Here is a 27,625-nt window from a genome sequence, read left to right on the forward strand (position 1 = left end):
GCGACACATGGAGCAGCCCCTTGGGCAGGATTTGCAAATGCCACTTTGCTCTTTAACCTCATAACTTCAGGATGCTGTTCTTCAATGATTTCTGTTTCTTCTTTAAGAAAAGTTGGGAGTGTTATAATAACAGCACAGTGATCGCCTTTAATGCTATACAGAAACCAGAACTGAAGTATAATACAGACTTTCTTTGTTGTTCCATAAGCAACAATAATCACTATTACCAAAAAATGGGACAGAGGCATAGGACCCCACCAAGTAGGAAGTTATGAATTGCAAAATTACTTGGAAATGTAATCAACAGACTTGACTGTTGGTGTATTTGTTTTATTATTTTATTGGGTCCTAGTATCTCTACCTCCCCTTCCAACCCTTACTCCACATTTATCCCATCTAACTGCCTACCTCCCCCCCCCCCCAGCACTAGGTAGGAGGAAAGAAGGTTAGAGGAAAGAAGGAAAAAAAAGGGGGGGAGTAAATCAAAATAGTCTACTTCTTGCTGAGAGTTGTTTGGTTCCTTGGTACAAGTCCAATTTTCTTAGTCAGGTTACCTCCGACTTCCTTTTCATCCTTTCTCTGTGCTCACTTTGCTCGTGATCACTGTTCTTCTTCAGAGTGCCTCCCGCCCCCTCTTGGAGCTCTGGCATTTATTCCCTCTTCAGAGTCCCCACAATTCAAAATGTAAACTAACTGCAGCTGGCCAAAGTCACGCCCCTCTTAGAGCATAAGGCAGTCATAGTTAGAGGCTGTGGACAAACTGAAGCAACCACAAATCCCAAACACGAGCCTAAAACAAAAGCATATGCACTGTGATGATTTGTATATACTTGTCCTAGGGAGTGGCACTATTTATAATAATGGCCTTATTAGAGTAGGTGTGTCCTAAGACACTTGTCCTAGCTTCCTAGAAGCCAGTCTTCTAGAAACCTTCAGATGAAGATGTAGAACTCTCAGCTTCTCCTGCACCAGGCCTGCCTGAATGGTGCCATGTTCCTGCCTTCATGATAATGGACTGAACCTTTGAACCTGTAACCAGCCCCAATTAAATGTCATCCTTATAGGAGTTGCCTTGGTCATGGTGTTTGTTCACAGCAGTAAAACCCTAACTAAGACATGCACATAACATTAAACGGGTTTTTAGAGGAACCAAAATTCTCACCACACATGTACCAACTTTCACTTTATTTTTAATAAAGGGACATTTAAATTGTTCTCCACTGCCCTGACCCCTAGATGAGATGACACCATAGGTTCTCAGCATGCCACCTAGCTCACAGTCAACCTGAAGGAAATTTTGGCTGTCGCATGCTTATCTGGCAGCTGTAAAGTCAAGACTAAGTTCAGACCCAGGAGTGAACTGTCAAAGTTCATGGTCTGGCAAGCTCAGGCAATGCACAAAATGCAGCAATTGAACCCCAGGGTACATTCTGCAGTTCCTTGAGATATTTGAGATTTTTATTTGATATTTAATTTATACATATTTCAAATGTTATCCCCTCTCCTGGTTTCCCCTCTGGGACCCCTCATCCCATTCTCCCTCCTCCTGCTTCTAGGAGGGTGCTCCCCCACCCATCCACTCACTCTCCTGTCCCCCACCCTGACATTCCCCTATATGGGGAATGAACAAGGGCCTCTCCTTCCATTGATGTCCTTCTAGGCCAACCTCTGCTACGTATTCACCTGGAGCCACGGATTCCTCCATGTGTACTCTTTGGTTGGTGGTTTAGTTTCTGAGAGCTCTGGGGGTCTGGTTGGTTGATATTGTTGTTCTTCCTGTGGGGTTGCAAACACTTTCAGCTCTTTCAGTCCTTTCTTTAACTCCTCCATTGGGGACCCTGTGATCAGTCCAATGGATGACTGTGAGCATCTGTCATTGTATTTGCCAGAATCCAGCAGATCCTCTCAGGAGACAGCTATATCAAGCTTCTGTCAACAAGCACTTCTTGGCATCAGCAATAGTGTCTGGGTTTTCTGTCTGTATATGGGATGGATCCCCAGGTGGGGTAGTCTCTGGATGGCCTTTCTTTCAATCTCTGCTCCACACTTTGTCTCTGTATTTCTTCCCTTGAGTATTTGGTTCTTTCTTCTAAGAAGAACTAAAATATGCACAATTTAGTCTTCTTTCTTCTTGAGCTTCATATGCTCTGTGAATTGTATGTTGAGTAATCAGAGCTTTTGGGCTAATATCCACTTATCAGGGAGTACATACCATATGTGTTCTTTTGTGACTGGGTTACCTTATTCAGGATGATATTTTCTAATTCCATCCATTTGCCTAAGAATTTCATGAAGTCATTGTTTTTAATTGCTGAGTAGTTCTCCATTGTGTAAATGTACCACGTTTTCTGTATCCAGTCCTTTGTTGAAGGACATTTGGATTCTTTTCAGTTTCTAGCTATTATAAATAAGGCTACTATGAATATAGTGGAACATGTGTCCTTGTTATATGTTGGAGCATCTTTTGCTTAAATGCCTATCTGCTGTCCCCTGAGCTTTTGATCTTAGCTATTCTGACTGGTGTGAGGTAGAATCTCAGGGTCCCTTTGATTTGTATTTCCCTGATGATTAGGATGTTGAACATTTCTTTAGTTGTTTTTCTGCCATTTGATATTCCTCAGTGGAAAATTCTTTGTTTAGCTCTGTCCCTCATTTTTAAATAGAGTTACTTGATTCTGGAATCTCAGTTTTGAGATCTTTATATATATAGGATATTAGCCCTGTATTGGATGTAAGATTGGTAAAAATCTCTTTTGAGTCTGTTGGTTGCCATTTTGTCCCATTGACATCTTGGGGCCATTTGCTTGGAATGTTTTTTTCCCAGCCTTTTACTCTGAGGCAGTGTCTGTCTTTGTCTCTGAGATGAGTTTCCTGTATACAGTAAAATGCTGGATTCTGTTTATGTATTCAATCTAATAGTTTATGTCTCTTTATTAGGGAACTGAATCCATTTATGTTAACAGATAGTAAGGAATAGTGATTGTTTTTTCCTGTAATTTTTTTTTTTTTGGGTTAGAAGTAGAATTATGTTTGTGTGTCTTTCTTTTGTTTTTTTTTTTTTCATAGTTATTTTCTTGCTTTTCCGAGGTTATAGTTTGCTTCCTTGTGTTGGGTTTTCTATGTATTATCCTTTTTAGGGCTGGATTTTGTGGTCAGATATTGTGTAAATTTGTTTTGGTCCTTGGTATCTCCCATCTATGGTAATTGAGAGTTTTGCTGGATATAGTAATCTGGGCTGGCATTTGTGTTCTCTTAGAGTCTATATGATGTCTGTCCAGGATCTTCTAGTTTTTATAGTCTCTGTTGAGAAGTCAGGTGTGATTCTGATTGGTCTGCCTTTATATGTTACATGTCCTTTTTCCCTTACTGCTTTTAGTATTCTTTCTTTGTTTTGAACATTTGGTTTTTTGACTATTATGTGTCAGGAAGGATTTCTTTTCTGGTCCAATCTATTTGAAGTTTTGTAGACTTCTTTTATGTTCATGGTCATGTCATTCTTAAGGGGAGAGAAGCTTTCTTCTTTGATTTTGTGGAAGATATTTACTATGCCTTTTAGTTGATATTCTTTGCCCTCTTATATACCTATTATTTTTAGGTTTGGTCTTCTCATTGTGTCCTGGATCTCCTGGACATTTTGGGTTATGAGCTTTTTGGTTTTTGTATCTTCTCTGGCTGGTTTTTCTATGTTCTCTATATTGTCTGGCCCCTGAGATCCTCTCTTCCATCTCTTGTAGTCTGTTGCTGATGCTTACATCCATGTATACTGATTTATTTTTTAGGTTTTCTATCTCCAGTTGTCTCTTTTTGTGTTTTCTTTATTGTTTTGATTTCTGTTTTCAATTCCATCATCTGTTTGGTTGTGTTTTACAATTGTGTTGTAGTTCTTTGAGTGATTTCTCCTGGTTCTCCTGTAATTGTTTAAGGGAATTATTCACATGCTTCTCGAAGATCTCCATCATCATCATGAAGTATGATTTCAAGTCTAAGTCTTGTTTTTCTGGTGTGTTTGGCAATCCACTGCTTGCTGTAGTGGAAGATCTGGGTTCTGATGTTGCCAGATTGTTTTGGTTTCCATTGCCAAAGTTCTTTTGCTTTTTTCTTGCTATCTTGTTATCTGTGATTCTAGGTAACCTTGTTGTCACTGACTGGCACCTGTCTCTCCTGTGGATCTAAGGGCCCGTGGGCTCAGGAAGAAAATTGCTTCTGAGTGTTTGGCTCTTTGTGGGCAAGCAGTAAGTTCTGATGGCAGTGACTCAGTTCTGTCTTCCTGGGCTTAGGTGTTGGAGCTCTTGTGAGGCTGTTCTGGGAGCTCAGCCCTCTGCCCACAGGACCTGAGACCTACTGGCAGAGACCTGGCTCTTTCTCTAGGCCAAAAAGGACCCCTTTCCAGAGAGCTCTGCACTCTCTGTGCTCCAAGAACTCCTGGTGTGACCTCCTGGGCCTATGCCTCAGGCTCACTTCTTGTCCAGGTGTAAAAGCACCTGTTATGCTGATCTGTGAGCACCACCTTTCCCATGTAGATCCTGAGTCCTGATAACAGAGACTCGGCCCTCCTTTTTGCTCTTTTCTACATGTTATCCTTAGGTTTGATCTTCTCATTGTGTCCTGTATTTCCAGGATGTTTGGGGTAGAAGCTTCTTGCATTTTGCATTTTCACTGTGGTGTTGACCATGTTTTCTATGGTATCTTCTGTACCTGAGATTCTCTCTTCTATCTCTCATATTCTTGTGGTGATGCTTGCATCTATGACTCTTGATTTTTTCTAGGTTTTCTATCTCCAGGGTTGTCTCCTTTTGTAATTTATTGTCTCTAGTTCCGTTTTTAAATCCTAGATTTTTTTCAATTCCTTCACCTGTTTGGTTGTTTTCCTGTAATTGTTTAAGGGATTTTTGTGTTTCCTTTTTAAGGGATTCTACCTGTTTACCTGTATTCTCCTATATTTCTTTAAGCTTGTTATTTATGTCTTTTCTAAGTCCTCTCTCATCATCACAAGATGTGATTTTTAAACCTTATTCTTGGATTTTTTGTTTGTTGGGGTATTCAGGATTTGCTGTAGTAAGAGAACTAGGTTCTAATGATGACAAGTAGCCTTGGTTTCTGTTGCTTAGATTCATGTGCTTGCCTCTCACCATCTGGTTATCTCTGGTGTTATTTGGTCTTGCTGTCTCTGACTGGAACCTGTCCAACCTGTGAGCCTGTGAACCTGTTATCTTTGGTGTTTCTGCAATTTTGAGAGACCAGATCTTTCTGGCTGGGATTTGAGTCTGGACAGTTGTGCCATTGGGTTAACTCCATGGCACTGATGGAGGATGGAGACAGTTTTTTTTTTTTTTTTTTTGTTGTTGTTTGTTTTGTTTTGTAGTCCCTGAGACTTGTGTCTCTCTTTGTCTAATTATTGGAAGAAAAGTCTTTGTCTCACCTGTGGACTTAGGAATCATAGCACTGCTGTTAGACCAGATCTCTCAGGGCAGCATTTGGGTTTGGAGAGCTATATCATGATAGTTGAGATTTTCACTATTAGGGATGTAGTCCTATATGTGTTTAAGAAGCTGATATCATCCACAATAGAAAGCCAAGCCTCTCACACCAAAGAACTATCTGTTCCAAGATGTCAGCTGGCCTGAGGTTGAGAACTTCTGACATAGAGTCAAAAAATTACATGTTTCCATAAAACAAGATGCTGGTAATCCTTACTCAACTGCTGTGGATAGAACTAGAAAACCCTTCCCATGGTAAGCCTTCAGTTAATGGTAACCTTTGGTATTCATTTGGCAACTATATGCGAAACCCTTTGTGTGTGTTTGACATAATCCTAGATGCCATTTATCCAGCAGTAGTAAAATGTGACAAGTTTTGTAACAAAAAGAACCTCTGTCCCACAGGGTCAGCATCACATACCAACACCAGCTCTCACACATTCCATGTTCTGCCTGTCAACACGGTCTGTCTTCCTTATCTCTCACTCCTTTTGAAAATGCTTGTTCTAGACCTGGCAGAGCACAGTCAGATTTTCAGTGCAGAACAATATTAGCCTCTGCTTTCCCAACACACATGCCTCAGCTTCAGCACCTACAACCTCTCACCCTGAAATACACAGGTATCTCCAAGCTTGCCTTGCACTTGGGGAGGTCTCTTGCATATCTGAGGCAGTGCCCTAGTTGGGCTGCTACATTTTCCCCAGATTTTGCTTCTGTACTCCACTGCCATGGAAATTCTAGTTTCTTCTCATCAGTTCTGGGAATTCCGAGTCTTCTGTACGCTCCTATCTGTTGGAAGAATATCATGTTGTACCTCTTAGGATTGAATGCAACCTGGGGTGGGAGTGGTTCTTTTCCCAAGGGTGCTTTGTAAAGCGGAGGCATTCTGATCATCTTAAGTGGGCAGTTTTATTATATTTTCTTCTAAAGGCTAAGCTGTGTTTGTGGACAGTGTCCGCAGGTCTAGGCTTGGGTATGGCTTCCTACGCCATCTTCTTCCAGTCCCGAGCCACTCTGGCCAGGACAGAGAACTCAGAGGATCTGCTCCCTCACCACAGACTGATTATAATTCTCTGCTGGTGATGTCTCATTTCCTAAGAAAAGCCCTGTGGTGCCACATGCCAACTGAGTCAGAACTACTCCTTATGTTCTATTCTGTTTGCCCAGTCCCTGTGACTGAGTTTCTGCTTTAATTTCCTCTTAGCCCTGCAGCTCCCCATGTAACACAGTGTCTCTGGCAAGTCTGCTTTCAGAACTGTGTTCTAGTCCTAACCACCTGTCTAGACTCCTTCCACTCTCCCACTCCCTCCCTCCCACATCACATATGCTCAAGCAATCTGAAGTGCTGTAGGTCCGTGAACATGCCGCCATCTTTCTTTGTACCCCCTGCTTTGCATACACTGCTCCTTCTGCCTGGGTTCCCCAAATGCTGTAAGCCTGAATTCACCCTCACATTGTTAATTGGTAGATACAGAACTGCTCCTTCAGATCCCAGTTGGCAGTTCGATTGTGAACCCTCTCCTGCCACATCCTGGCTTCCGTAAGTCTTTCTTGTCCTCCAAGGTGCCAAGCACTTCAGAATTCAGCCTTTTAGACTCGTTAAATCAGAATATTCTGGATTCAGATTCACCGCAGTGTGGTGTAGCAAACTGAATCCTCTGAGGGCCTGAAACTAATGTTGCAGTAAGAACGCACACCACGGTTCTAAAAACAGCTGTACTAATTATTCTTCAAATACGGCTGCATCTCAGAATTGTAGGTTGACCGTAGCATACGTTGTGTTTACAAGAAAGTCTGTGAATAGACCCTCAGTGCACATATTGGGTCAGAATGAAAACAAGAATAAAGTCTGTGTCTAGTCTCCAGAGTGAATGAGAGACCACATAGATAACAGAGGGAAGATGTGAATCAATCATTGGGTATTGAGATGAGTATTGATATCTGAGCCTATCAATCATACTATCTGTGTAATTAGCAGCGAGCTAGTATTGCCCATTTAGTTTTCCAAATATTGACAGGGGCATGACTGTGCATAAGCAGAACAGGAACCAAAGAGGAAGAAGTTTACAACTTGGTACGTGGCTCATATCTTAAAAGCTAGGACTAGAGACAGCAGCATGCTTTAAACTCTACTCAGATATTAATGTTTCAAAAGAATGTAAAATCCTAACAACTTTCCTGGCCTGGACTAATGAGATAGGTGAGCCTAGTAATTAGTACGGGTTATGCCTCCCAGGACTTCTCCATAAACCTTTGTGCAGGATAAATTATGTTTGCCTGTGAGATCACAGGTATTGCCTGAAGCTGTGTGGTGTGTCCACAGCTGTTAGCCTCGCTTCAGTGATGTATTAGGAGAGGGGAGTGACTTATTCTTCTGTATTGAAGATAGGCACACTGTTTTATCAGCTAAACCTTGGGAAGAGATATTAATTTAAATCCACTCAACAAGTATCTATTGGATCTTTTCTTCTGTCCTGGGTTATAAGCACTGGTATTTATCACGGTAGGAGAGAGCTGGTGTAAATAGTTCTTATCCTCAAGAAGATTAAAAACAGTCTTTCTGAGGATGTAAAACTGGCATATGAGGTAACCAGACATGAAATAGAAGTATACTTCGGAACACAGAGCTGCATGGCGGTAACCTGTGGTACCTGTGGTCCACACAGGAGGAGGAGAGCTGCCAAGAGCACAGCATACCGGAAGCTAAACACCAATTGCAGAACCCTTCCAGGATCACTGCAAGGCCCTGACATCCTTTTCTGTGTAAGAGCATAAAAGGTGACAAAGATATTTTTCTATAAACTACTGTGTAAATCCTCAAGCTTTTTTTTTTTTTTTTTTTTTTTTTTTTTTTTTTTTTTTTTTTTTTTGCCCAAGTTTGAAAACTCAAATCATAGCACGGAGAGAGAAAGGCAAAAAGCAGTGGTGTGGATTTGCTAAGTGTTCTGAACATTCTGAGCAGGTCAGCTCCCAACTGTCCTGTCACAGGCAGAGCCACTGAAAAGTCAGGGCTCAGCACTTTGTAGGAGTCGTTCCCTCCTCTGGAAATTTATAGGGAGTCTGTTGCCTGAGTCCTCCGTTCTGCCAGGCACCCCCCTTGGGGCAGTGGGTGAGAAGGTGCAGAATCAAAGGCACAGACGCTGAAAGCAGGTGTGAATGCAGCAGCAAGCTCATCTATTAAATCTCTGGGAGCACCCTTTATTCCTCTACCTGCATCCCATTGGTCCCTAGCAAGCTATCTTCCAAGTGGCCCATCCCAATTGTCTGTCATTGTCTGTATCCCCAATCTCTAGGCTCTTAGGCAGGCTTCAGTTTGGCCCTCATGCAGAAATTGTATCTGTGACTGTGTGGCCCCCCTGTTTACTGACTTTATGCAGAAGCAGCCCCTGCCCTGGCAGCGGGACTTTTCTGTTCTTTTTACAGTGTCTCTAAGATAATATTCAGCTCACACTGACAACTTATATATTAAAGAGAGGGTTTAGGATGTATTAGACTGGATTTCAAAGTAGGGTCCAATAATATCTGTCTCACACCAGAGAGGCTGAGAGCCCAATATTTGCTCAGTCTGTGGTCTATGTACTCCAGCAGTCTGGATCTTGCCTGGATGCCCTGAGAGAGTCCTGGAATGCTGCCACTATGCAACCCATGCTGAAAACCTTAAGAACCTGGGTCTGATAATGGTGAAGGAATCATCATCATCATCATCATCATCATCATCATCATCCTCCTCCTCCTCCTCCTCCTCATCATCATCATCATCATCATCATCCTCCTCCTCCTCCTCCTCCTCATCATCATCATCATCATCATCATTATCCTCAGCAGCAGCAGCAGCAGCAGCAGCAGCAGCAGCAGCAGCAGAGTAGATGAGCTCATTAGCAACAGTGAAGGCCAAATGAGCAGAGAGGCAAAGCTTTCCTTCTTCCACATCTTTCTCCTCTCTCTGAGCCACTGTTGGAAGGTGCTGCCTACATTTAGGGTTTTTTTCCTAGTCAATAACAAAATCCTTCACTGGGATCATTAGCACTGGCATCTTGGTATGAGCTAGGGACCCTGAAGGAGGGAGACTCTCGGGGGAGGAACTGCCTTCACCAGACTGGCCATGGGTATATCTGTGGGGCACTTTCTCGATTAGTGACTAGTGCGGGAGGGCCCAGATGCCTATGGGTGGTTATGTTCCTGGGTTGGTTGTCCTGTGTTGTGTAAGAAAACAGGTAAACAAGCCACTAAGCAGGTTTCTTCAGTGGTTCCAGCCTTGGCTCCTGCTTGGGTTCCTTAACTATGGATTGTAATCTGGATGTGTAAGTGAAGGAAGACCTTTCTCCCCAGGTTTTTTGTTTTTGTTTGTTTGTTTTTTAGTGGCACAGCCATGCCTACAAACCAACCCAGTGTACACAGCCACTCCCCAGAGCTCTCTACCCAGGTGACTCTAGGTCATGTCAGGTTGACAAAGTCAACAGTAATATTGCCTAATGTTAATGTGATCCATGCAAACCATCACTCAAAAATTGTAACCTTCCACCCCTTGTCGCCGAAGTCTCACTTTATTTCATAATGTAAAGCAGAATCTGACATAGAAAGTCCTGAAGTTTTTAAAAGTTTTAAACTATCTTAACAGTTAGCTCCCATAAGTCATGTGGCTCCAACACCTTCTGGCACAGATAGTCTTCTTTTTCTAAAACGGAAGGACAGGATCATGACAAAGAAGTCATCCAGTGCAAAACCAAATTCCAGCAGGGAAAACAACAGGTCTTGCAGTTCCAGCATCTGGAAAGTAGAATATAACCTTCTAGTCTCCAAAAGGTTAGTGTATCACCCTAGCATTTGGAACCTGGAGTGTAACTTTCCAGGCTACAAAGGGTTCTGGCTATCACAGTAGCCAGCATCTGGGACTTGGAACACAGTATTTAAGGCTCCAGAGGGTTATAAGCAGTAATGTCGGTTACAATCCTTGCTGCTATAAAAAGTCACGTGGCCTTATTGGAATTTATAACATTTCCCTACTCCCCATTCTGTATTTCCTCCACCCCCAGCAAGCACTTTGGTGGGTCTTTTCTTCAGCAGGTGACCAATACCTTCATTCTTGAAGGGCCTGAGCCACTTGTCATACTGACTGGGTTAGGCGGCAGAACCTAGTAACACCACAAGACACCTTGACAGATCTCTCGAGTGCTGGACAGGACAGACATTGTTTCCACATGATCTGGATGAGTTGCAAATGCCAACACTGTTCCTTCTTACTTAGTCTTCTGACTAAAAGCGATCAGGAGCCCAAAATGGCCAGAAAGAAGTCCCACTTCTGTCGGATGGAGGTTGGTTATGTTGCTAGAAGAAGCATCCCTTCCTCTAATCCCCAAATGTCTAGGCCAGCAGAGGACAAGGCCATGGGACTAGAAAGCAGAGAAATTCCAAGTGGGTCGACTATTTAATGGTGGGCAGTTCTATTCACATTTCCACCCTTTCATTCCTGGGACCATGAACCCAGGATATAGAAGAAACAATATCCCTAACTGAATGTTGGCTAAAAGCACTCACAGCCTTGTGGACAATACAACTCCTCTGCTGAAATAATTTTGATGAGCATTTATAGGAGACACTAGTATCTTCACGTCTTCTGCCTATTTGGAGAAGTCTATTGACACAGCTTTGTCCAAATATACTTATTACTAATTTTCCAATCATGCTCCTTTTTAGGCCCTGACAATTCAGCGAAACCAGTAAATAGAGCTCATGGATCAATATATAATCACGTATTTTCTTTCAGGAAAAATGAACGAAGGTGTAAACTTACAAAAATTCTAGCCACTGTGAAGATTCCATTCCTCCAATGTCCTTTCTAGTTGTCCCACAAGGCTGCAGATATCCTCTTTTGATTCCTGCATGGCAGACAGCACCATGAGTAATCAGGCCTCAGTCTTTTCTTCCTCAGTCAGCTGGCCATAGGATACACACCATGAGGCCCAATTAACCAAACACCAAATCTTGACTCCCTCTCTTTCTGACTTCATGGTTGCACTCTGTTGGCAGATGTTTCTTGGTCCCTGAATATCCAGTTTTCTTGGATCTCCTCTGCAACTAAAGCTTCACTTATAGCTTCAAGCAGCGGCCTCTTCAAAGAATCCAGCACATTGCTGCCCATACTATTTCTTTTCAGCCTCGGCACAAGATTCCATGATCCTTCCAATCTTGGAAGCTCATACCCACAACACCAGGACAGTGTGAATAACAAAGTCAGAGTCTGCTGGGCACTAGCAGTAGCCTGGCTCCTACTGGATCACAGCTGCAGGAAATTCTGCTTCTCTAAGACTGACTCTGGGAAAACACCTCCCTACGTGGCCCTTTTTCAGCAAGGAGACCTGTCTTAGTTTATGTTTTATTGTTGTGAAGAGACATCATGACCACAGTCTAAAGGACAGCATTTAATTGGGGCTGGCTTATAGTTTCAGGGTTTAGTCCATTACTGTCATGGTGGGAAGCATGGCAGCATCCAGGCAGACATGGGGCTGGAGAAGGAGCTGAGAGTTCCTGGATCTGTAGGCAGCAAGAAAAGATTGTGATCCATACTGGGCATAGCTTGAACATAGGAGACCTAAAAACCTACCCTCACAGTGACACAATTCTCACAAGGCCACCTCTCCCAATAGTGCCACTCCCAAAGGGCCAAGCATTCCAGCACATGAACCTATGGGGGCCATTCCGATTTAAACTACCACTTACATAAAATTCTCAGTTTATGCTTTCTCCAATGAAATAAATCAGCATTCTTATAAATTATAGACTTAGATAGGGAGGGCCTTTCCTCATATTGTCTTTTGTATTCTCTCATGCAGAATTATTAAAGGCACCGCAATCTCTTTCATAATCACAGCTGCCTTTGAACCGTTTTGTCAGTTTCTTTAAACGTATACTCTTTTCCTTACCAAATCGTATGTTTCCTATCTGTCTGTTCTCTGCCTTGCTCATTTTCACCATAGACACGTGAGGTCAGAAGCAGTGACTGAAACGAGATCTTTTCTTAAGATTTCTTTCACTGAACAAATTCATTCTTTGATTTAAAATTCATCCATACTAAAGGACTCAGGAGCACAGACAGATCTTTTCTGACCATGATATGATGAGACTCTCTGTTGCCTGTGCTCTGGACAGCTCTCCGCCTGACCCTACCTGCCCTCAGGGTTGGAGGTGCTCTGGGGGGGGGGTTGGACGTGAGGTGGAACAGAGTCAATGCCACAGACTCCCAGGAGCAGTTGAGAAACATCACAGCAAGCTCCTTTAATCCCCTCTCCCCACACACACCCCATGGGTTTCAAGAAAGTATCTGTTCTAAACACCAGTTCCTGTTTGGCTGGCATTATTTGCACCAGCAATCCTTGCTCTCTCAGGCAGTCCTCAATTGGGTCCTCCTGCAGGAGATGCTTTTGCAGCTGCCCGGCCCCAGCGTTTACATAGAGGCGGCCCTGCTCTTCCTGCTACATCTCTCGTCGATTTCTCAATAAGAGTTTTTGGTCCCCTCTGAAATCTCACGAGCCAGGCCTCCACTGTCCACATTTCTCAGCATTCTGGTCTTGGACTCTAATCAGGCTAACCCACTAGTCTCCGTCTATGGCCATCTAGAGATTTCTTAGGCAGAAGTTCTAAATTCCTCCACCCACCCAGTTTGATAGGAGTAAGACCCCCATGTTACTCACTGCAACAGCCCTCTACTTCACCTCAGTGTTCGGCATCAGTTACTCACATCAGTGCTGGTACCATGCACTTACCAACAAGCAACTTAAGGGAGGAAGGGTTTGTTTGGGCTTACAGTTCTGGGCACTGCATTTCTCCCTAAACATAATCAATTAAAGATACAGAATACATTATTTTACAAATGGTACAGTATATTACCTGCTGCCAAGGGACAGTCGGTGATAAGATTTAGCATCACTTTTGGGGGCATATTTTTGTAAAAATATTTAAAAATTAAGTAACAAATATGTGTATAGTCTGCAAGTCTTTACTATTTGGCCTCATATAGAAAATTTCCTGTTCATTATTTTAAAGAATGATACCCGAGTGGAATGTCTGGTTAAGTCATAGATTTAGGGAGCTGTAGTGCGTGGGTAATAGATTAAGCTTTTCCACAAAATGCATTGCTTACATAGGGAAGACCTTTATTCTCGTATGTAACAATATAGAGCCAACAGGTAGTCGGGGCTGATTGGAAATTTCCCACCTGAGATTGTCCTAAGACAAAGGTTTGGTTGGTCAGTATTCTAATTCAAACACCCTTGTCTTTATTGAAGTTCCTATTTCCTCTCCATATCACCAGTGGAAAGGAAGAGGAGGGTGGTCAGTTTCCTTTTAGGTGATAAAAGAGGGTTAGAACACCTGCTCCTTTTACATGAATCCACTGGTCACTAAAGCACCCGGACACTCAAGCTACAAAGGACAGTACGGAATGATGGAGTTTCTCAGCAGTGTCTGTGTGCCAGAAAATCAGTTCTATTACCTGAGAGGAGAGGAGAGCTGTTTCTACTGGAGGTCAGGGGTCAGCCACTGTGACACAGACAGCTCACTTGTAGGATTCTCAGCAGGAAACTATGGAGCATGCTATTTGCACATACAAAGTGCTGAGAAAAAAGGGTTATTTTTGAATTAATGAAAGTTGGTAGAAAATTGAGGACAAGGCTTAGTCTAGGAATGATACGTAAAGAAAAAATCTGGCAGAAATGGGAAGATTTCATGCTTGGTGGGTGTTATTATGTTTATAAATATTATAGAAAATGTTAGCCTGCAGGCTGATGTGTTTTGGACACGTTATTCCATTGGCGGCACTATGCTGGCAACATGTGAAGCCTTTGGAAAGTGGGCTCCAGCCAGAGGTAGTGTGTTTGTACTCTTGTTCCACAAAGTTGTAGGGGTGTGGACTCTCAGCTACAGTCTAACTGTCGAGGAGATGCCTGCCCATGTCTTCTCTGTTATGATTGACTATATCACACAGTGTCATGAACCAAAGTGAGCCTTTTATCCCTCGTCTTTAAGTTTTCCTTCTGTCATAGAGACAAGAATACTAATAGAGACTTCTAGGAGTCGCTCAGTCAGCACAGAGGTTAGGTAGCTTCTAGTAAGGTGGATGAAGAACTAAGTTTAGATAGTACGTGCGTTCTGCACTTTACACAGGGGTAACACCATCATTCAAATAGCAAGTGTAATTCAGAAAATCAAATAGTGGTGGGAAAACTTGAAGAAGGTAATTTGATGGGGTTAGAGATAAGAACAGAAGGATAATGGGGATTGGGAAGGGATCCAATGTTGGACCAGCCTAGTTCCTGCATCTGAGAGTCCAACAGGCCTCCTACATATCTGGCATTCCAAGACCTTACTTAGCAGGTGTCACCCATTCTAAAGGGACAGTGACCAAAGCTTCTGGCAAGCACTTGATGCAATAGTAAAGTCTCCGCCAAGCAGCTGCTGCAGGGCTAAGTGCAGGAGGCTTCACTTGAGACCGAAGCCAGAGCCTGCTCTGTAGTTTTCCCCAGAGCAGTGGGTTTGAGAAGTGAGCTTTTTCTTAGAGGGTGAAGCAATCTCCAGTGCTCATTGAACCTCTGAGGCAATAAATCTTCCAAAATCTGTTTATTATTATCACTATTATTGTTATTATTATTATTACTCTGCCTCAGAGGAGACAGAAAAGGGGGTGGGGAGAACAAGGGCAGAAACTGGCAAGTTTTCAGCTTTAGAAGTTCTAGGAGGCACTCAGCATGGGGCATTTCTTATGCCCTTTGGTGCTTTATAAAGCTGTTTACTTTCTTAAAGTGAGAATGAACATGAGAGAAACAGGTTTAATTTGGGTGGGTGGCTAATCGTGATGAGTGAGACTTTGGTGTCTTGCTTCTTTGAAATAATTTGATTATTATAATTAAGGAAGAAATATCGAAGAATAAACTCTCCAAATTGATGTCTTAGGTCAAACTGGCTTATTAAGGGGAAGACGAAATTGTGCCTTTCAGCATCTCGCCTCTGTGTAATTGGCCAGGCACTATGCACTCTCCCTTTGGCTGTTCAGCAAAGATTTTGTTAGAGTGTTGTTGTGTAATCTGTACTTGTACAATAAGCAATCTTCACACCATATGCATGTGAGACCATTTTATAGCTCCCTATCCATTACACTATTTATTAAGAAGTATTAACACAATTTTAATGATCTATTCTAAAAATGTTCCTTTGATCCTGTAAATATTGCATTTGCTTTGAAAAACAATCTCTCTACTTGTGACAACGAAATTGTTGTGTATGTGTGGATTGATATATATGACTTAATTCAAAGGAGCACAGTTTGAGAATTTGTAAAATTCAGTGGTAAGGCAAACTTTCCTTGTTAGCATTAAATCAAATCAAAACAGATAAAATGAAGGGCTGTAAGAGGTCGTAGATGGGGAAGGTGCTTGCCTGCCATTCAGAACTCACACAAAGGTGGAACCAGAGAACCATTCTATCAAGTGGTCCTGTGTCTTCTGAATGATTGTTGTGGCATGTATATGCTTGTGTGAGCACATGTGCGCGCGCGCGCGCACACACACACACACACACACACACACACACACACACACTCCATACCAATGCATAAACTAATTATAATTAAAAATAAAAAATGAAATAATATTACATATGAACTTTTAATACTTTTAATAATTTATTATATATAAACTTTTATTGTGGGCCCCACATATTATGACTAAGTATATTTTGTTTTTTTAAAATATTTTTTCTTTTTATTTATTTTTTTTTACACTCAAGGTTTTATTTCCCTCCTGGTCCACCCTCCAACTATTCCACATCCCATGTCTCTTCCCTGCCCCACTGTCTCCACGAGGACGTCCCCACCCCACCCACCCTGCCAGAACTCTAAACTCCAGTCTCTTGAGGGTTAGATGCATCTTTTCTGACTGAGCCAGATCTGGCAGTCCTCTGCTGTAAATGTGTTGGGGCCTCATATCAGCTGGTGTGTGCTGCCTGGTTGGTGGCTCAGTGTCTGAGGATCTCAAAGCCCAGGTTAATTGAGACTGCTGGTCCTTCTATGGGGGCCACCCTCCTCCTCAGCTTCTTTCCTAATTCATCCACAGGGGTCAGCAGCTTCTGTCCATTCTTTGGGTGCAAATATCTGCATCTGACTCTTTCAGCTGCTTGTTAGGTCTTTCGGAGGGCAGTCATGGTAGGTCTTTCTTTGGTGAGTGCTCCACAGCCTCTGTAATAGTGTCAGGCCTTGGGGACTCCCCATGAGCTGGATCCCAGTTTGTGCCTGTCCCTGGACCTTCCTTTCCTCAGGCTCTTCTCCATTTCCATCCCTGCAGTTCTCTCAGACAGGAACAATTATGGGTCAGAGTTTTGGATGTGGAATGGCAACCCATCCCTTGCTCGGAGCCCTGTCTTTCTGTTGGAGGTGGGCTCTACAAGTTCCCTTTCCCACTGTAGGGCATTTCATCTAAGGTTTCTCTCTTTGAGTCCTCAGAGTCTCTCACCTCCCAGTTCTCTGGTTCATTCTGGAGGGTCCTCGTATCTTCCTACCTTTCAAAGTCCCATGTTTCCATTCTTTCTGTTGGCCCTCGGGGCTTCAGTCCTTTTCCCACACTTAATACCAGATCATGTTCCCCTCTTACCCCTCCCTGCCCCGTCCCCTTTCCTTCCCCTGTCCCCCACTCTCTCCCCCCCACCGTGATTGATGATTACTTTCTTCTCCCTCCCAAGTGGGACTGAGGCACCCTCACTTGGGCCCTTCATCTTGTTGACCTTTTTGGGTTCTGTGGACTCTATCTTGGGTATTCTCTATTTTTTTTTTTCCCGTTTGTTTTTGTTTTGGCTAACATCCACTTACCAGTGAGTACATACTGTGCATGTCTTTTTGGGTCTGAGTTACCTCACTCAGGATATTTTTTTTTTCTAGTTCTATCCATTTGCATGCACAACTCAGGATATCCTCATTCATAATAGCTGAGTACTATTCCATTGTGTATATTATGTTTTCTGTATCCATTCTTCTGTCATGGGACATTTGGGTTGTTTCCAGCTTCTGGCTATCACGAACAATGCTGCTATGAACATAGTAGAACACATGCCCCTGTGGTATGGTGGGACATCTTTTGGCTATATTTCCAAGAGTGGCATTGCTAGGCCTTAAGTTATGTATTTCCAATTTTCTGAGGAACCTCCAAAATAATTTCCACAGTATTTATGCCAGTTTGCAATCCCACCAGCAGAGGAAGAGTGTTCCTCTTTCTCCACATCCTCGACATCATCTGCTGTCACCTGAGGTTTTGATCTTAGCCATTCTGACTGGTATGTGATAGAATCTCAGGGTAATTTTGATTTGCATTTCTCTGGTCACTAAGGACTTTAAACATTTCTTTAGGTGTTTCTCTGCCATTCAATACTCCTTTGTTGTGAATTTTCTGTTTAGTTGTATACCCCATTTTGTGGTGGTTAGCGTCTTGAGTTCTTTCTATATTTTGGATATTAGCCCTCTATTGGATGTAGGACTAGTGAAGATTTTTCCCCAATCTGTAGATTGCTGATTTGTCTTATTGACTATGTATGTCCTTTGCCTTACAGAAGCTTTCTAGTTCCATGAGGTCCAATTTATCAATTCTTGATCTTAAAGCATGAGGCATTGGAGTTCTGTTTTACTTATGAATGAAAATTTCAGTTTACAGGTCAAATGATTTATTTAAGGTAAACCAGTTGGCTGCTGGATCTGGGCAGCGAATGTGACTCTCACTTTTGTTTGATTTGCTCATTAATGGTTATGCTCTGACTCTTCAAATTAATGTGTGCTCATCATAGTGCAGTTATGCAATATATGTGTGATATTGGCCCAAATTAAAATTAGAATTGGGTTTGGGAAAGACAACTGAGGTTGCTTTTGGTTTGATGAGAATCAGAAGATCAGAGTCAGTCTTCAGACATATGTCCATGTTCTTTCAGGTTCATGTCCATGTTCTTTTCTCTTAGCTTGGTAATGAGGATCATACACATGTCATTTCAGCTGTGGTATCAGGAGGCATGGTCTGTCTCCTCAATGGCTGTAAAATAATCCTAGGTAACTTAGTGATGTCTAAAGTGCAATTATTGGAAACTTTTTCTTTTATTTTAAGAAAATATTTGTTTACTTTATGTGTGTGAGTACACTGTCTCTATGTTCAGACACACCAGAAGAGGGCATCAGATCCCATTACAGATGGTTGTGAGCCACCATGTGGGTGCTGGGGATTGAACTCAGGACCTCTGAAAGAGCAGTCAGTGCTCTTAACTGCTGAGCATCTCTCCAGCCCCTGAAGCTCTAAAGCTTCTTTTTTTCTAAATAATATTTTCCTTTTAAAGTTTAATTTACATCACTATAATTTAGGATGAGGGTAAGTAGCTGCAAGAACCCATGATAGGAATCACATTGGAGTTCTAAAAAGCCCAGTTAATTCAGAGAAATGTATTTATCCGGACAGCACACTTTGGTACAAGTTATCTTAAGACAAGGATTTACATTCCCCCTGGAGTATGCAGCACTGTGGTAGTGTGGGGCTGTTTCAGGATCATAGGAAGCACCTCGACTTCAGATGGGTCCTGGATCTGCCACTTGGATTAGGTGGATTGGCTCCTTATATGGGCAGGATTCCTTTGATATTTCCAAATGTAATACAGCCACAGGAATGAATGGATTTGTGGATAACTATGACATGGCCCCCAATCACCATGGCCTTTCTTCTCTAATCTGCAGTTTATAATGAAACAGAGCCAAGAATCCCACACATTACAGAGCGGTCGGAGGTTAAATGAGATGATTTATGCTTAAAGGCTATTCAGACTGCACAGAGTGTTAATCAAGTTGTTACTGGTGGCTTTTAAAACCATCATGATGATTTTGCCTTTATAGTTTACACTGTATAGTTTATTCTAGGAAAACTCTTAGAGGAACACAAAAGCCATGGTCACTAACTGTGACAATAGGTCTAAGCTAGTGTGTCCTTAATCTAGGTTTAAGTAGCCACAGCGCATAGCTAAAAATACTAAACTGTTGCGTTTTGAAGCTTCAGTCGGCTATCCTGTTTCTGAGTGTAGATGGTATTTATAATTGAATCCACACATGGTATTTTTGTCAGGTTCTGTGGACAAATTAATTTAAGTTTTTACACATTGCAGTAAGTGGAGACTCATTAGATTCATGGTGGCAATTGCTGTGATACTTTTTTAATTGGAAAAGCAGAAAATAATGCCTACCAATATATATATATATATATATATTGGTTAGTGAAAGACAGATAAATCCCTTCTTTAACTTTGCTGTCGACAGACTGAAAAATTTTTGAGAGCTTCCATATTCTGACAATAAGCTATCTGAAAAGAGAAATCGAGACATTATGACTTGTTCTAGTGACAAGAAAGTATTTAAGATATATTTAACTGGAGAAATGAAAGACCTACACACTGAAAACTAAAGAGTACTGTTGTAAGGGTTGAAGGCAACACATTTCAAGCAAATCAAAAGATATCCTATACTTGAGAATTTGATTAATTAATATTGTTAAAATACCCCCATCATTCCAAATGACCCAAGGAAAGGATTTAATGCAATCCTATCAAAAACTCCAATTATGTTTTTTCAAAGAAACATGGAAATATCCTAAAATATATAGATATATTAGCAATTTCTATTGGTTCAGTGTGGCTTCTGTTCTCCATATCCATCTAAGAGAGTGAGATTCCAACAGCAAGCTATAACTTAACTCTGTTATGGACCAGCAAGTACACATGGTTACTAAAAGCTGCTAGTGGGTGTTCTTTATTCTTGCGGCCTGTTTGCTTTGGTGGACAAATTTTTCTAACTTAGGCATAGCTGAGAAAATGTATACTCCATTAAGGTGTGCAAGAAATAAATCACATGTGAATATACAGTTAAGCAATTGTCACAACCATACTAACTTACCACCTCCCATGTAGTTGTAATTTTTATACACAGTGAGGTTTATGATTTATTCTCATCAAGTGTGAAATAGAATATTATTAATAACCCCACTGTTCACTACAGTGCACATAAGAGTCCCAGGATGCATTCAGACTGTAAAGATGAAAACTTGAAGCATTAGCTGCTATGTATTCATTTCTTGTTAGCAATGACAACCACCAGTCCAATGTCTGCTTCTCTGAATGCACTATTGAGTAGATCCTACACGGATCAGAAGTGATATCACTTCAAGAAGCTTTGTGTCTTCCAGGTTTGCCACTGTTGTTTAAAATGACTACAGCTTGGTCGCACATGAGACAGTTTCCTCCAACACCATCCTTCCCCGTTGAGAACTACTCACCTTCGACTATTTTCATGTAGAAAAGGAGAGAATGGTCCTCTCCTTTTCTACACAACACAGGCTGCACTTCTGGCTCCCGTCAGCCCTCAGCACACAGTCCGGTGAACAGGTGCTTCAACAATGGCGTTCTCCTGACCTCCCCGTCCATTGCTCTCTCTGTCCTTTCCCTAGCAGGTCTTGTCTGTTGTGAGTTTGGAACTCAAGACTAAACCACACGAGAGTGCAAAGCCAAGTTTTTCTTTTTGCTAGGCAAACTTTGCTAGACTGAGCTTTCTCCGAGCGTGTGGAGGAGGGGTTGGAGTTAAGCTCTATGTATTTCTTTCAACAAATATGGTGAGAAAAATTGGTTTTCCTGTTTCATCCACTGCACAGAAGGCTGAGAGTGACTAATTTCACTGATCTTTTCAAGAATCTATTTATAGCGAGCCTTCTGGCTAAAGATACCACTTCAGAGAGAGACTCACAGGTTTAAATCCAGTTTTCTCCTAGGAGGTGTCAGAAAGTCTCCCTGGCTCTGCAGTGGCCGGTCGCTTTGGTCTGTAGGACCTGCATCTCTTTGCCGTTGTTACTGGTGTAGCTGTGGTAATAAACAGCAGGAGGTACGGAAAGAGAAAAGTTGGGAGTGTTCAATTTCTGGGACGGCCCTTTGATTCTTCTCTCAAAGGTGACATGTTTTAAAAGCAGATTTCTGAAGCATATTTATTAATCCATGTGATTTTTGCGATGCCCTGCGTTGTATATAGCACAAGGTCTTCTTAGGAGAACCTACCAAGGGCATCTAAGACTTGGCATTCATGAATTGGTCTTTGATAAAGTTTCGAGTGCATTCTTAAAGTGTGTTTGTTGTTCATTTAACTTTAGATTCCCCCAGAAGCATAAAAGCACCCACCGCCACAGCTGAGCGCTTTCTCCAGAAGCTGAGGAATAAACACGACTTCACAATTCTGGTGACCCTGAAACAGATCCACTTAAATTCGGGAGTGATTCTCTCCATCCATCACTTGGATCACAGGTAGGTGGAGCTTGTCATGTTTCTGGTGCTTTCTCTGTGGTGTGTTTGCATTCCTGTATGGAAGAGAAGTAAACACACGCCGTGCTATGAGAGATGCAGAACTGCAGGCAGAGTTCTTCAGAAAAGCAAGGCACCCATTGCATCTCAGCATATTGGGAACATACAAAAGTCCACTTCAAAGAGGTATTTGCCTGTTCCTAAATCCTACAAGGGCTATCCTCCTCAATGCCAAAGACAGACATAAATGTTAATGTCAGGTCATTACCCACAAAGTCCCAGTGCCCTTTCCCTTTCTGGAAAGTGACTGTAGAATCAAGAACTTAATAGTCTTATGATTGTAATCATGTACAGAGAACTAACCTGATAAGCCACCACACTTACAGATGTGTTAGTGAGTGGGAACTGAAATGATTATGAACATTTTCTACTTTCTGTCACAGTGGAAGGATCCCTAGGAAAGTTGGCAAAAGAGGCTGAGAGAGTTGCTTCACCCATACACTTGACTCGTGCAACTAGAAGTGCATACATGCTGAATAACACCCAAATACTGAATAATGGCTTATAGTAACAGCTATTATTGTGTTCTAATTGTTCTTATTACTTAACTATAAATAACAACTTGAAAACAATAATTTTGACAATGGAAGTGTCAATGGGTTCCTATTTGGATGCCTAGTCCTACTATGTATTATCTATGAATCAGGCAAGCTATGTGGGTATCTGTGTCTCCAACTTCTTATCTGTAAGATGGGGTAATAGTGACAGCTTCTTCTTAGATGGCCGTGGATAGCAAAGTCTGTAAACCCAAAATGTTTCAGATGCATAAATAGTGCTAATGATCTCGTTCAGATTTTGGAACACCAAAACATATTTGGTTCTTATTGGAGATTAGTCAGTCTGAAACTTTTCAGATCCTTTCTAGATACTGATGGCCAAATTTAATCAAATGGATGAGAACAAATTTCATCAAGACTTAGAGGGGAAGTCTTATGTACACTTGATTTTAGGGTTTGGGGGCTCCCTGCATTCTATCCTTAGCAGCAAAGGATAATTTCATTGGTCTTTGCCAGAGGGGAGGGTCCATGCAAACATTTTGCTGGGAACCACTTATAACATTGACCAAATAAGAAAAGGTTGGAGAAGCCTCATCACACAATTGCTAGTCCTTTCCCCTTGCCCTGGGACTCTCTTTCCATGCTCTGGATGAGGCTGGGCCTGTGCTCATAGCACTGGGCCTCTGCCCATGTCACTGGGCATTTGTGCAACACCAGTCACACAAACTGAAGAACGATTCTTCCAAATCAAAATGGTCTGTGGGTAGTCATGCTAGAAATAGTTCTACTTGATGAACTTGCAGACTTTTCCTTTCTCTGTGGAGACATGGAATCACCCAGCCTTCTTCTAGGTACTTTTTTATATGTGGTGACCACCTCCAGCTTCCTCCCTGTCCCCCTCTGCCCTGTGTTGGCCAGGTCTGACCGCATCCTCAGCTCATCATGTTCTTACTTTGAATACTACATGATTAGCGTTTCTGGGGTCTCTGTATTAATTCTGTAAGTTGTTTACTTATCCATTTTATGTTTGTCTGTAATACAGGCAAATTTTAGTCAAACAAATCCCACACTTACAATACAGAATATCCTTCCATTTTGTAACATATAATTCATTGGTAAGGTATTAATTCTCAGTGATATGACAACCATGAAAGAATTGGCGTCAGCCAGTGTGTGTTCCCTGAGTGCATTCACCATCGGTGCTTCACCTGTTAGTGCACACATCCTCTGTGGTCACACAAGGTCAACACACTCATTCTCATATGGATGAGTCAAACACACACTCAGTGTCTCATTGCACAGAGGTTTGCCCGCTTTGTGACTGCAGCTCTCTTGCTCTCTACCGTCCAAGTCTGCTGGGGCCTCCGTGAAGCTGTGCCTTTTCCTCTCCCCATCTACTCCTTCTCACATTAGCCTTCAGGGCATGGTTAGTCTCCCTCCTGCTGGTGTTCTGACACAGAACGCCTGTGCGGACTGTCTGAAGGCTTCATGTGTATGCACTCATGCTAATTCCACATGAGACACTGAATAACATTTGGTGCTGTTCACCACAATTATAGCAAATACTGAGATATTTTACAATTTAAATTTAAATCACGCATCTCTGGACTGGTATATATTCCATAGTTCCAAACATTAAAGACCTAAGAGGATGCAAAGGAAACAAGTCAACCATTTGTGTTCCCAGCCAGCCAGTGTTATCCCCGGGGGGTGGGGGGGGAGGACCAGGTTTTTTCACTGAAGACATTACATTTTTTTGTATGTATTATATGCTTGTTTGCTTAATATGCATGCATGTAGGCATGTGCATGCCACAGGACCTGTGCAGATCAGAGGAAACGTGCAGCAGTTGGTTCTCTCCTCGCATCATGTAGGTTCTGAGGACCCAGCTCTGGTTGTCAAGCTTAGTCGTAAGCCCGTGTACTCACGGAGCCATGTCCCTGGCCCCATGGAAGGCATTTTACAAAAAAAGAGCACAATAAAATAATAGAGCTCCCGCTATCAGCAATGTGTTGCAGCTGGCACACACACTGGCTGGTAAGAGCTGGGGGTATTAATTTGGTAGACTGATTATGGAAATCTGTGGAACGGGGGAATACGCAAGTGTACCAAGGCACAGCTTTTAAAATGTGGGTTTTTCCAAACCTTAGCTTTTGATATTCCTCATGTGCCAGCTTCCATCACAGATAGATGCCAGGTCGGCGACTGTGAGATGGGAGAAGGGGCGGGGCAAAGTTAAGACTGTTGTGGAGGGTCACAGGAGACATGTGACATGGATGTGGAGGGGTGAGTGGGAGGAGAAAGGAAAGTAGGGGAAGGATGTGGTGGGGTGAGGGAGGGTGGAGAAATAGCAACCGAGACTGAGCATGCACGGAACTCCCATCGCGAAACCCGTGCGCTAATTAAAAACGAACAAAGCAACCACTTCTATGCAGAAAATTGAAGCAACATATTTGAGCTGTCCTCTGGTGCACAGTGCCAAACATTCTGCGGCACAGTGCCGATTGCCACCCTGGCCCCTGGAGGGAAGTGCCACATGGCTTCCTAAGCCTTTCCTTACACTTGCTTGTGTGAAATTTCACACGACTCACAACTAATTTCTGCTAAATAGTAAGGTCATCGCTGTCAGGGATTGCACACTACTGTATATTAAACTTGAACTGTGCGTCCCACATTTTGTGTTGTCACACAGCTGGATGTTAATACTTGATAGAAGAGAAAACAAGTGGAAGACAGAAAGTATGGACAGGACCACAACAGGGAATCATAACATACAATGCTGTTCCCACTCTCGTGGACAGTAGAACTGAGGCAACGCTCAGGTATCCTTGGGGATGCACAGCGCCCGGCCAATCCCGAAACATCATTAGCTCTAGTGTGGGCAACCCAATCCACCAACTGGAGCCGCGACATCAAAACAGCTGTAAGACAGTTCTCCAAGAATAACAACCACCATAGTAAGGCGTTCACAGCTGGAAACCTAATGGCACAACTTTGTCAGTTTGGTTGTAAGAGACTGAAGGGCTTGCCCGGGGTTCTGGGCCACCCGGAGGTTGCTAAGTGTAAGAAAGAGATAGGAAGGGAAAACTGTCAAGATCGTCTCAGAACTGGAAGTAGGCACAACTCAGTCATGGTGTTCAAACAACATGAAACAACAGTCTAATCACAAAACTCCAAGGTCCTCACGGTAGTGCAATCGTGAGGTATGAGGAAGGGCTCATTTGCCCACCCATCTGACATACTGGCTTCAGATACTATTGTTCAAATAGAGGCTGCTATTGAAAATTAAAGACGGGTTTACGTGAACATAGTGTGAAGAGACTCCTGGTTCAGGTTTCCTGAGTGTGCAGAGCCATCACCACCTCCTATAAACAACCAGCAGTCTCTGTGCCTGTTCGAAAGAGCAAAGGCGCCCAGGACAGCCAGCGCAGTCCTCTCTGCAGTTCACATGTCTGAGGTCTGTGTTTCAAGGAGAAGGAAGAAGAAATGGGCCAAGAATTTTAAGACGCCACTAACAATTTCTTCAGTAGCTGGAGAAGATCCATGAAAGTAAAGACTTGCTGAAACGGCAAAAATAGATTTGTCAGTAAAAACAAACACAAACTTCCTTTGCAATCTCAAAGGCCACCCTTTCCTTTTTTGTGTTTCCAGATCTGTGCTTTCCCTCAGAGCAAAATGGTCTCCTTTAAAGATGTGGTGTGACCATCTGGCCCACCCTCTCTATGGTCTATGACATTTCCCCTGTTTTCTGAGACAGTCTTGGGATTTCTACAAATTGGTCCTCACGAAGTCGCTATTAGAATTTTCCTGATATCCCAGTGTTACTTATGACTCTGGCTTCAGATCCTCTACAAATAGCATACAGCGAGATAATTTGTGCCAATTGCTTTGCAGACGAATGTAAAAATATCCCATGGTTTGCCGTTGCCTTCGGAATTAATCAGCCTGAGGTGGAAAAGTGATTGTTTTTATTCTCCTTTAATATTAATTACTATGCATTCTGGGAAGGTATGAATGCATCCGTCTCTGAGGTTGATAAAGTGTACTGGGGAGGGCTTGTCATTGAGAACGCCATTTTTTTTCTTGACATAAGTATGTCAGAATTAGACTGGATGGCAATATTTGCCAGGCTTAATGATTTTGCACTAAAAGAAGGCTTTGTTTACTGGGGGCGAAATTAACAGGCTGACATAAAAGCTACTGCACCCTTCACTCCGGCAACATGCATGTTGATAACATTAACAATAATGGCATTTATAAATTCAAACTCCAAGTTCTACATGATTTAAACCCCCTTACTCAAATCTTGTCTCCCTATAATAGTGTTTCTATATAATTACTTATGTCCAATGAAATCACTCTTCTAATATGCATCTTAGACCTTACTCTATTTCGAGGTGGCTCTGATGCATCTTCTAATGTAAGTTTGTATACATGCATGCTGCTGAGAGACATGGGAGGTCCTTCAGGGAAGCAGTAAACATAGAACTCTGTAAACAAAGAGCATTTCCCATACTTCCTGTCAGCACCAGGTTTGCTCTTAGGCAGACTGTTGGGAATGAGATTCATGTTTTGGTGTGTAGCGATAGTCTCATAGGACATAGATGCCCCACTGTGCCGAAGAAGCTAGAGAAGGGATCGCATGATTATTGCTATTGTGAGGATTCACTAGACACTAGATTGTGTATCATACTTGGCCTCCCCAGTGAGGGATTGGTCCAGGCCCCACTTCCTGTTTTGAACAAATTCAGTCATGAGGCTCCAAATACTTCAGACAGTGATATTCCCCACCTTCTTTCTTGCTGCACCATCATGAAGGACCAGTTCTATGGCTGTTGGCTAGAAAGTTTGCTGAGGCGCAAGGCATCCAGTTAGTCAGCTACTTGATCTGAGGGTATTTAGTTTGTCTGCTTTGCTAAGGGCATGAAGGAAGCTTTATAGTTTCCTCTATTTTTTTTTTTTTTTTGAAAAATGTTGCCACAAGTAAATTTAGAGGTCAGTCTAAACCTCTCTCCCTTGAAGTTATAAGTGTGCTGTGGATCAGGGCTGTGTTTCAAAGCTTCTTACGGAGAGATCTGAGGTCATTGATGCAGAGTTCCTCATGTGAGAGGGAAGGAGAGGGAAGGGTTAAACCAACATAAGTTGTCAATATTGCCAATAGAATTTATTTCCTCTCCTCATGGTGATGTCTTGTGATTGAAGGTGCTATTGTTAATATTTGGAAATTACCCAGAAACTTCATGTTTTCCTTAA

General features: G+C 42.4%; 1 protein-coding gene across 1 annotated transcript in view; it reads left to right on the plus strand.

Annotated features, from left to right (window-relative positions):
• Window positions 1-27,625, plus strand: part of NELL2 (neural EGFL like 2) — a gene marked incomplete at its 3' end in the record, with an annotated part of 261,563 nt that overhangs the window by 35,388 nt on the left and 198,550 nt on the right. Inside the window, exon 3 of the mRNA XM_080939784.1 lies at window positions 21,668-21,818. Within this exon, the coding sequence (XP_080795910.1) occupies window positions 21,668-21,818 (151 nt within the window). The remainder of the gene's footprint in view (window positions 1-21,667; window positions 21,819-27,625) is intronic.

The sequence above is a fragment of the Micromys minutus genome (genome assembly GCF_963924665.1).
Source record: "Micromys minutus genome assembly, chromosome: 27".
Taxonomy (NCBI): Eukaryota; Metazoa; Chordata; class Mammalia; order Rodentia; family Muridae; genus Micromys; species Micromys minutus.